This window comes from Dromiciops gliroides, chromosome 5 (assembly GCF_019393635.1).
Source record: "Dromiciops gliroides isolate mDroGli1 chromosome 5, mDroGli1.pri, whole genome shotgun sequence".
Lineage (NCBI taxonomy): Eukaryota > Metazoa > Chordata > Mammalia > Microbiotheria > Microbiotheriidae > Dromiciops > Dromiciops gliroides.
Window position 1 is genome coordinate 46,584,774 of NC_057865.1, and position 11,444 is coordinate 46,596,217.

The 11,444-nt window shown below is 40.9% G+C and overlaps 1 protein-coding gene across 1 annotated transcript; it reads left to right on the top strand.

Annotated features, from left to right (window-relative positions):
- The first annotated feature begins 6,978 nt into the window (after nt 1–6,978).
- CCR4 (C-C motif chemokine receptor 4) lies at nt 6,979–9,274 on the top strand. Its single transcript, XM_043969242.1, is given in 3 exon segments — nt 6,979–7,012; nt 8,201–8,214; nt 8,216–9,274. Coding segments are annotated over 3 exon segments (1,107 nt in total).
- The last annotated feature ends 2,170 nt before the right edge of the window (nt 9,275–11,444 follow it).

Consider the following 11,444-nt stretch of genomic DNA (forward strand, 5'->3'; position numbering starts at 1 on the left):
AATACTGATTGAATAGAGTAGGGCTCCAAATGAAACTATTTCTCACACTGATGCCAAGTGAAGGGAGCAGAACCAGAGAACTATTTATATAATAACAACAGTGTGAAGAAAAATAACTTTAAAACTTCAGAACTCTGCAAATTATTTTTAATTTCAGAACTCTGATCAGTGCAACGATTAGCCATGATTTCAAAGGACTAATGATGAAGCATGCCACCCCCCATCCTCCTCCCCCCCCCCAAAAGAAAGGTGATGAGTAAATATGCAAAATGAGGACACGCATATTTCTGGACATGATCGATGTGGAAATTTATTTTTCTTGATGATGTATATGGTACAAAGAGCAGGGGTGGGGACAGAGAGAGAGAAAATAAATATCATTCATTTAAAAATCAAATTTAATTTAAAAAAATAGAATAGGGGAAAAAACATGCTCTCTGTAGCACCCTTCTACAGGATAGACCAACTGGCTCTAAGGAGCTTCCTCCCACTTGCCTGAAGTACATTTGCTCGCTGACAAAGAGAGAAAAAAAATACTATTTTGGCTAACCTAAGATCTGTCTCCTGATAAAACTTTTGACTAAGGTGACTGGCTCATCACAGGAAGCACGCCATACCATTCAAAGCCATCCAGTCATATTTAGCACTCAGCTTTCTGAGCAAATTTAGCAGCGACTGGGAAACCTGAAGAGCCTGGTCCTTGGAGCTACAGTCTCAAAAGGGACAAGGCTAGGTGGGAAAATGAGTGATTCTTATTTCTTTTTAACCGGGTTGGGTACACACACACATCCTACCACATCTTTCACCGGACCCATTCAGATAGAACAATGTGCAAGCTTTATAGATGTACTTCTATGGGTAGCCAACATACCCAGGCACAAGCCAGACTTCATAAGTCTATTTTGGGCTCACAGCAGGGTACATACATATTCTTAGTACCTATCTTCTTGCAGGGACCTTTTCTTTTTTTTTCTTTTCTTTTTTCTTTGCAGTCACTATAAAGCATGCACACATACTCACCAGGGCCCCAGTATCCATTCTTGCATAAATGCACACACAACATTTGCAGGTATTTTGTCCAACCACAGCACTCATACATGCTTTGATCAAATAAACTGTTCTTTTTCCTATTGAAAAATGTCAACTAGCTCAGCTCTCCTTACACTTATAATCAAGCTGTAAACTTTCTATCCCAAAGTTCTTTGCTGTTGCTCCCTTGTTAACTTACTGAGCTTTTGTTCTTTGACCTAATTCGAAATATATGGTTACCAAACCATTTCATTTTAGTCATTTCTTCTTCATCTGACTTAAAATGTTTGTCTCATTTTGTGACTGGTCACAAACTATTGTTAATTTAGAGTTCTCTGAGGCAGCATGGGGCTGGGGAGGGAAAGAGGCAGCATGGTATGGTGGTTAGAGCATTAGACTCAGTGTCAGGAAGCCCTGGATTTGAATCTAGCCTTGGCCTGGCTATGTGGCCCTGGGCAGGCAATTGATTTCTCTGTGCCTCGGTTTACCCATCTCTAAGATGGAACGGTTGGATCTGATGAACCTCTGGGGTCCCCTCCATGACTGTGTTTGAATTCCCTAGCTGCTGTTATTTGCAAGCTGGTGTGTGTGACTAAGCAAGTCATTTAACCTTGATGACCCACAGCTTCCTTGTCTCCAAGAAAGTTCCTTCTAGATAGAAATCTATGTTTCCTAAGACTTCATCTAAATTCCTTGAGGACAAATGGTGAGGTATTACGGGGTGTGCACTGCCTGCTGGGAGACACCAGAATCCAATCACTGGCCAACATGTACAAATAACTGAAATTGGCCTCAGACTGCATAATATATTATACTCCCTTATACAAACACTCTGAGAAGGTTGTTTCTGCAAGCTATAGGACCTCCTGCTGCAGATGGGCACATTCATACCAACTGAGCATTTTGCAAACCCTGCCATGCTATGCATATGTCATTCATGTTATTTCTGTGAGCTTTGCCCTTTTGGAAAACAAACAAACAAACAAACTGATGCTCAAACGCATGAATGAACAAACCACCATAAAGAATGAGGCCTAATTTTAAAGGGAAATACAAACCTGAATTTTCTGCAGATGGAATGTGTATCAAATCACATTTTAAAGACAGCATGACGTACTCTGATGTTAGTAGAAACTCCACTTGGAGATTGCAGGAAATGTGGGAATGTATCTAGCAAGTGAACTTGGCTAATGATAATAATGATTGTAGGAAATATTTCTGTTGGGCTTGAAATTTACAAAGCACCTTATTTATAATGTCTCCATTTAATCTTACAAACAATCCTGTGAGGTAGGGGCTATTGTTATCCCATTTTACATATGAGGAACTGAGGCAGAGGAAGTTTAAGTGACTTCCTAGAGTCACTCAGCTAGTGTCCTAAGGCAGGATGTCAACTCAAGCCTTCTTCATTCCAGGTATAACTTCTATCCACTATATCAAATCTTCTTAAACTGTGGGTCTTGACCCCAAATGGGGTTATGGAATTGAAAGTAAGGGGGTCATGAAAATGTTGGCAATGGTAGACGGTTATGTATACCTGTTGTGTGTGTGTATATGTATATACACCGTATACTCAGGTGTTGCATAAAAATTTCTCAGGGTGAAAAGGGATTGTGAGTGAAAAAAGTTTAAGAAGCCCTACACTATATCATGTACTGGGCATCTAGGTGACCAAGTGGAAAGAGCACTGGGTTTAGAATTGGGAAGACTCATCTTCATGAATTCAAATCCAATCTCAGATATTTACTAGCTATGTGACGGACAAGTTATTTAACCCTGTTTTGCCTCAATTTCCTCATCTGTAAAATGAGCTGGAGAGGGAAATGGCAAACCACTACACTATCTTTGCCAAGAAAACCCTAAATGGGGTCACATAGAGTTAGACACGAATGAAACATGTCATATATCTACCTCTAAACAAATTGAGAACATTTAATTCTGGGAAGTTCTTTTGCCCCATATAGAGAAACAGAAATAGGGGGCTCTAGAAATACAGGAGAATAGTGGGGGGGCCAGGGACGGGGTGAGCTAGAGTGAGGAGTTTCCTTCAGTGTACTTAGGGGCAGTAGCGGGAATGTAGACTCCAAAGGAGGTCCTATGGGGAAAAAGCATTGAAAAGGGACTCTGTTCATAAAATCTCAATTTCTGTTCTTTCTCAGGAAGGAAGGTATACCTTTTGATTATGAGGTTAAGATAGGAGCATCCATTCCCTGTTCTCTGTGCCCTCCCTCCCTCCTCTTGCAAGCCCTCCGCCCTCCCCAGCAGATAAAGACTGATAAAATCTGCAGGTTTTCTACCTAAATGTCTAGCAAAAAGCCTCAGCCAGCTGATTTCTCCTTTCACCTTTGCTAATTTGCTGACTGGTGTTAAACATGGCTAAGAACCATACAAAGAAATGAGAACTTTAATTTTGCACGAACCACCTTATTCTAGTGAGCTCCTCGTCTTTGGAGCTTTCTAAGTGAAAGCTAGCAGACCACTTAGGGGGCATCTAGGGGCATTAGTGGATAGAGCACTGGCCCTGGAGGTCATGAGAACCTGAGTTCAAATCCATCCTCAGACACTGGACACTTACTAGCTGTGTGACTCTGGGCAAGTCACTTAACCCCAATTGCCTCAAACATCCAGGGCCATCTCTAGTCATCCTGATGCATATCTTGCCACTGAACCCAGATGGACTCTGGAGGAGAGAGTGAGGATGGTGACTACGAACAACCCTCCCTCGCTTAAATCCAATTCACTGCAAGTCATGACATAACCCCGACGTCATGGCCTCTTTGAGAAAGAAGGACAAACAACAAGTTAACCACTTATCAGGAAGACTGAGAGAGGAAATCATGATTCAAGTCAGGGTTGGTTTAGATGGCAGCAAGATTTGTTCCAGCTCTGAGTATCTACAAGTTTGATTTCCTTTCTGTCTCCCTAAATGTGTGGCTGTGTGCATGGTGTGCACCCGTGTATGTGCGTGCCAGTTAATACTTCGTTGCTGGGATAGCTCCCCAAAGTTTCAAAACAATCACCCCAGTGGCTGGACTCCCACTCTTGACCCTAAAATCTCCTTCACATCAACAACCCCTCTGATTTTGGCTCAGTTGCTTCCAATGGTACTGGTTTGGAATAGTCCAAAAAAAGTTTAAGAGTGTGAGACTGACCCATGCAATGGTACAGAAGAGTTCCAGGGAACTCATGATAGAAGAGGTCTCCAAATCCAGAAAAAAAAAAGAAAGAAAGAACTGTGGAGTATAGATGCTGATTGAACCATATTATTTCTTTTGTTTTGGGTGCTGTTGTGTTTTTTTTCTATTTGAGGTTTTGCATCACTGCTCTGATTCTTTCTCTTGTAACAGGTATTAATGCAGAAATAGGATTAATGTTATTATGTGTATATATATGTGTGTATATATATATATATATGTATATGTATAGAGATATATAGATATAACCTATATCAGATTACCTGCTGTCTAGGGGAGGGGGGAGGGAGGGGAGGGAGGGAGAAAAATCTGAAATTGTAAAGCATGTATAAACAAAAGTTGAGAACTATCTTTACATGTAACGGAAAAAATAAAATATCTCATAAAAAAAAAAGAGTGTGAGACTGAAACTCAGAACATCTGGGTTCAAATCCTGGATGTGAGAGCATGACTAGTCTCTAAGGTCCCTTCTAGTTCTAGCTATAACCCCATCTTGCTCAGGGTATGGCTTTGCACTGGACTATTTCCAATTGAGCCAAGTCAGCTAGTGTTTATGAAGCCCTTATTATGTTCAAGGCTCTGTGCTAAGTGCTGAGGCTACAAAGAAAGGCCAAAAGCCCCTGGCTTCCAGTAACTCACAGTCTAATGGGGGAGACAACAAGCAAACAAACGTGATAGAAACAAGATATTTGGGAGTGTCTCATAAGTCTTAGTGCAGTTGCAGACAAAGTAGGTGGGGGCACCCTAACAGGAGAAGTTACTAGTAGGTGGAAGGCAAAGGGAAAGGCTTCTTAGAGTAGGTAGAATTCGAGCCAACTCTTAAAGAAAATCAAGTAAACTAAAAAGCAGAAATGAGAAGGCAGAACATGCCAGGTGTAGGGGACATTTAGTGTTGTCCAAGTAGATGGGGCATAGAGTCTTGTGTTGGAGGAAAATACATCAAGTCCAGGGTAAACTACATCACAGAATTCATTTATGGTTGTTGTTGAGTTGTTTTTCAGTCATGCCTGATTCTTCATGACCCCATTTGGTCAAGGATAATGGAGTGGTTTGCCATTTCTTTCTCCAGCTTATTTGAGGCAAATACAGTTATGTGACTTACTAAGGGTCACACAACTAGTAAGTGTCTGAAGCTGGATTTGAACTCATGAAGAGGGGGCTTCCTGACTCCAGGCTTGGCACTCTATCCACTGCACTTCCTAGCTGTTCATAGAATTCAAGGAGGGGAGAGAAGTTGGAGAAGACTGGAATTGTAGAAAGGGCCCAGGTTATGGAAAACTTTAAATGCCAAACAAAAAATGTTTATAATTGATGCTGGAGGTAATAGGGAGCCACAGGAAATCAATGAGCAGGTAGGGTGACATCATCAGAGCTATGCTTTAAAAAAATCATCTGGGGGCAGCTAGATGGCTTAGTGGATAAAGCACCAGCCCTGGATTCAGGAGGACGTGAGTTCAAATCCAGCCTCAGAAACTTAATACTTACTAGCTGTGTGACCTTGGGCAAGTCACTTAACCCCCATTGCCTGGCCAAAAAAAAAAAAGAAAGAAAGAAAGAAAAGAAAAGAAAAATAATCTAATTAATTATAGCTCTTTCCTCTGCTAAGGTCCCTTTATGATGCATCATGGTGGTATGGTGGTTCTCCTGAGTCCTCCTGAGTTCAGCTAGCACAGCAAAAGTCCTTCATCTTGGAAAGACCCCTGAGGTGGTCTGTGTTTCCACACTATAATGAGCCACTGGAGCACAACTTTACATATATAAACACTCTCAAACAGAAATGGGAGGAGGCGCAAGATTTGTGAGGGGAAAGTATGTCTAAGGACTGAGAATATTCAAACAAGTTACAAATTTGAATAATTCAGTATGACTTCAACTTTCTGTCAAAAATACCTCTAGCTAAAGGGTTCTGAATTCTTTTCAGCCCTTCCCGCTGACAGGGATGATGGAAAACCTGGACAGGCTTTGGTTTTACAGCACAGATAGAGCAAGCCATCCTGAGAAAGAAAATGCCACAAATCTGGGCTTTCTCGCCTGGTATTCTGTGGTGAATTTTTGAGATTTATCATCAGGTTGGTGGCAGAGGGATGAATTGTGGGGTTACAGTCATGATCTTAAAGTCAAATCTACAAGCTTACAGATGGCAGCAAGATTTGTTCCAGCTCTTAGTATCTATGTAAACATTTTTTTTGTTTAGCATTTAAATTCAGTGGTTACTAAATGTCAGGCACTGTGCTAAGTGCTAAAGATACAAAGAAAGGCAAACATAGTCCCTCTAATGGAGAACCAACATGTAAACAACCTGGTACAAACAGGATATAATTGAAGAGTTCTTGGAGAGGTAAGATTTTGACTTAAAGACCTGAGGGGCAGCTAGGACACAGTGGCACCGGCCCTGGAGTCAGGAGGACCTGAGTTCAAATCCAGCCTCAGAAACTTGACACTTACTAGCTGTGTGACTTTGGGCAAGTCACTTAACCCTCATTGTCCTGCAAAAGAAAGAAGAAAGAAAGAAAGAAAGAAAGAAAGAAAGAAAGAAAGAAAGAAAGAAAGAAAGAAAGAAAGAAAGAAAGAAAGAAAGAAAGAAAGAAAGAAAGAAAGAAAGACCTAAAGTAATCCAAAGAAGTGAAAAGGCAGAGATGGAGAGGGAGAGCATTCCAGACATGAGGGATAGCCAGTGAAAGGGCACACTGTGGGGAGATAGATTATAGTATGTGCGGAAAAGTAAGGAGGCCAGAGACAATGGTTCCTAGAATAAATGGAGGGAAGTAAAGTGAAAGAAGACTGGAAAGGTAGGAGAGGACCGGGTTATTAAGAGCTTTAAAAGCCTAACAGAAGACTTTATTTAATCCTAGAGGTAATAGGGAGCCACCAGAGTTTATTTGACTAGGAGAAGTGACAGGATCAGACTTGTGCTTCAAGATGGTCTTAAAAACCAAGTCATTCATGTATAACTTATACTGAATTGCTTGAATTCTTAAGGGGGGGGGAGGTGAGGAGGGAGGGACGAAGAGATTTTGGAATACAAAGTTTTTAAATCCATGTTAAAATTTGTTTTTACATGTAATTTGGGAAAAAATAAAATTCTAAATAAATGGGGGGAAAAAACCAAGTCCCTGAGAGATTGTAGTCTTCACTTGAAGGAAGAATACCCCCTACCACCATGAAATTACATCCTCAAATACTAATTGAAGTGACAAATTTTTACTTGTCCTGAAAATTTTCACTACCTGCTTAAAATGCTTTTTTTTTTTTTAAATGCAGCTTCTCGGGGGCAGCTAGATGGCGCAGTGGTTAAGCACCGGCCCTGGAGTCAGGAGGACCTGAGTTCAAATCCGGCCTCAGACACTTGACAGTTACTAGCTGTGTGACCGTGGGCAAGTCACTTTACCTCCGTTGCCTGCAAAAAAAAAAAAAATTATTAAAAAAAATGCAGCTTCTCTTTTGCCCTAGATCCTGGTATTCTTCCTCCCATTTGCTTCCTCTTCCCAGTTCCCAAGCACTAGGCCACCAGAAGCTGAGTTGCCAGTGGAAGAAGTAGTCATTCATAGGAAATTTAGACATTTTACGAGCCTGCAGTTCAGTTGAGGTTGAGAAAAACTGGCTTAAACCACGAAGGAGCTTTCAGTCACAGCTTGTAATGATGATCTTCCTGAGGGTGAACTTGAAATAGTATTGGAGGAATGGTCCATTATGGGGAATTCCTTATGAGCAATCGTCTTTCGCTGATACATACTGGCATTGTCCTGCAGCCTAGAGTCATAGGGAGTTGCACAGGGCATGGGAAGATTATGTGACTTGCCCACGGTCACACAATGTGTCAGACTTACAGGTTTCAAACCCAGGTCTTCCTTACTTTCAGGTTGGCCTTCTACTACACCATGCTCCCTCTCATGAAATGTTTATTTTTTTAAATTCAGAGTAGCCTTCGTTGATCTATTGATATAAATACATTCTTCCCTTTTTTCCCCCACTTCCAGTTGGCTCTACCTCGGGAGACCATGGAAACCACTATGGACTACAGCAACTATTACATCTATGAACTCCCCAGTCCTTGCAGCAAAGGAGGAGTGAGGGACTTTGGGAAACTCTTCCTGCCACCATTATATTCCCTGGTGTTCCTATTTGGTCTGCTTGGCAACCTCATGGTGGTTTTAGTCCTACTCAAATACAAGCGGCTTAAGTCTATGACTGACGTGTACCTTTTCAACCTTGCCATCTCTGACCTGCTCTTTGTTTTCTCCCTCCCCTTCTGGATCTACTATGTTGCTGACCAGTGGGTTTTTGGAACAGCCTTTTGCAAAATCGTCTCCTATATGTATTTGGTTGGATTTTACAGTGGCATATTCTTCATCATGCTCATGAGTGTAGACAGGTACCTGGCAATAGTGCATGCTATTTTTGCCTTAAGAGCCAGGACTCTGACCTACGGGGTAATTACAAGTCTGGCGATATGGTCAGTGGCCATCTTAGCCTCACTTCCAGCCCTCTTATTCAGCACATCTTACACGGAGAATAATAATACCTACTGCAAAGAGAATTACCCCGGGAATTCCACCACATGGAAGGTTCTGAGCTCTCTAGAAATTAACATCTTAGGACTCTTGATTCCTCTTGGAATCATGCTCTTCTGTTACACCATGATCATCAAGACCCTGCACCGTTGTAAAAATGACAAAAAAAACAAGGCAGTGAAGATGATCTTTGTGGTCATGATTGTGTTCCTGGTGTTCTGGATTCCATACAACATCGTACTCTTCTTGGAGATCTTGGTAGAACTGGAAGTCCTCCAGGATTGCACCTTTGGCATGCAGCTGGACTACGCACTTCAGGCCACAGAGACCCTGGCTTTTATTCATTGCTGCCTCAATCCAGTTATCTACTTCTTCCTAGGGGAAAAGTTCCGAAAATACATCAAGCAACTCTTCAAAACCTGCAGGGGACCTTTCAGGCTCTGCAGACACTGCAGTTTTCTCCAAGTTTATGTCTCAGAAACACCCAGTTCATCTCACACTCAGTCTACTATGGATCATGAAATCCACGATGCTTTGTAAAGGACAGCAGACTACCTGTCTTTGAGGAAGAGAGGAACTGACATGTCTCTTGAGGATTCTCAGGGCTCCCTACTCAGGTTTTAGTCAATAAATGTTCATCCAGAGCCATCAATCTGTCCCTCCCCAGACCAACTGATTGTCCACCTAGGCTAAGAAACCTTGGCTTATTCTGTCATCCCATAATAAGAATAACACCTCGGGTGATGATTTTCAGAAGCCTGTCTGAGGAGAACATTGATAAAGTGACAGATAACAAGGATGGGGCTGCTATTAAACTGTAGCCTGAGATGACTAGACAGCCAAAGGTTATCAAGACAGAAAAAAGAAAAAAACACACACACATATGCAGAACATTTGAGATTAGTCAGACTGGGGTCCTTCATTTCCAGCCTTGTGTGTAAGAAGTCAATGGAGGGCAGGGCTTTCTGATTGTTCTCTAACTACTGCAGTACATTTTGTTTGGGGTTTTGGTTGTTATTTCTTTCCTTCTTTCTTTCTTTAACCCTGGCCTGTTGTCCTCATATACTGTTGTTTGAATCCTTTGGGAGTGATGCATTTTTTTTTTTTGCAGGGCAATGAGGGTTGCATGACTTGCCCAAGGTCACACAGCTGGTAAGCATAAAGTGTCTAGAGGCAGATTTGAACTCAAGTCCTCCTGAATCTAGGGTCGGTGCTTGATTCACTGCCCCACCTAGCTGCCCCAGCATGATGCATTTTATAGACTGGTGTTCTCCAGCTCAAATTTTGTGTTTGTTTTAAGATGATAACTTTCTTTTTCTTTCACTATTTCTGTCTAAAACCCTGTTGTTTTTCCACAAAGATTCATTAATCCAATTATAATTGAACAAAGGTACAAAGAGCTTTCTGGTCTACTTGGGGAATGCAACAAGAAGTCCTATACCCAAGGGTTTGAGATCCCTGATGTAAATTAAGCACATGCCATATATATGCCACTAGTTTGGATTAGCAGAGAAGAACAATTAGCAAATCAATTCATTAAGTCTCTTTATAACTTTATTGTAATGAAATAATGTTAGCTTATGTAAGACCTTATATGTTGATAGTATCACCAATGTGAAGTATAAGTATGTAAAATCTAAATTTACACATTGAGATTCAAACGCATTTTTATTTACTCTTCATTGCTAATGGTTTTAATCAAGGTGGAATATCTAACTTTAAGAAGACTAAAGAGACGGATAACTAGCACCTCAATTCTGCTAAGTGTTAATAGTGTACCTTTAAGCGTTCTTGTTCACAAACAAGGCCTTCGTAATATATCAATGACTATACTGTAAATAGAAAAACATTTCTGAGTCGTCATGTTTGGTTAAAGAGGAATGGCAACGCCTTGCTCATCTTTCCAAAGCCCATGCTGTCAGCTGGTGTTAGTCACTCTCCTAAAAGCACTGTATGCTTAAAGAATGGTTATTATGTCATCTCATATTAGGAACAAAACCCCTCATCAGGGAATATATGTATTACACTTCTAAAATTTTTGCCTCAGATTTTCTCCCCTTGAATTACACAGAAGTTCAATTAGCTGGATCTTAGATATGTTGTATTAATCATGTATCCAATTTACATAATTCCAGAGAAATTATAACTATTACTCATCAATAAACCAAATGAACAGAACCAGGCAATGATGCTATCCAAGTCTTAGGTTATGTAAATGCTACTGACATAATCAATTTCCTGAGGAAATAGTCATTTGAGGAAATCTACTTAATGTTTCCACATTGATTCTTTGTAGTAAGTTTTATATGGTGGATTGTAAGACAATTTCATTTTGTTTTGGGGTTGTTGGGTTTTTTTGAGCTACTTTCTTCAATGCAAAGTTACATTATATCCAAAAATAAAATAGACTTGTATATATTTCATGTGACCCTTTCTGATCAGCACTGTCAGACTACTGAAGATATGGATGCTCTCATCCCCATTGTTTCTCCATGCGTCATTTCATAAGAATTCTTCCTAGGGTGGAGGTGTGAGGTTGCCCTATTTTGAGAGGATGCAGAATTAAGGGTAATGATGCAAGACACCTGGGCAGGACAAAGTATGGGTGAGCCACAAAATAACATCAAGACATCATCAAGCCATACTGTAGCATCTCATTGCCAGACATCAGCCTGACTCAACCCTTGCTCCCTGCCCAAAGTGGATTGTA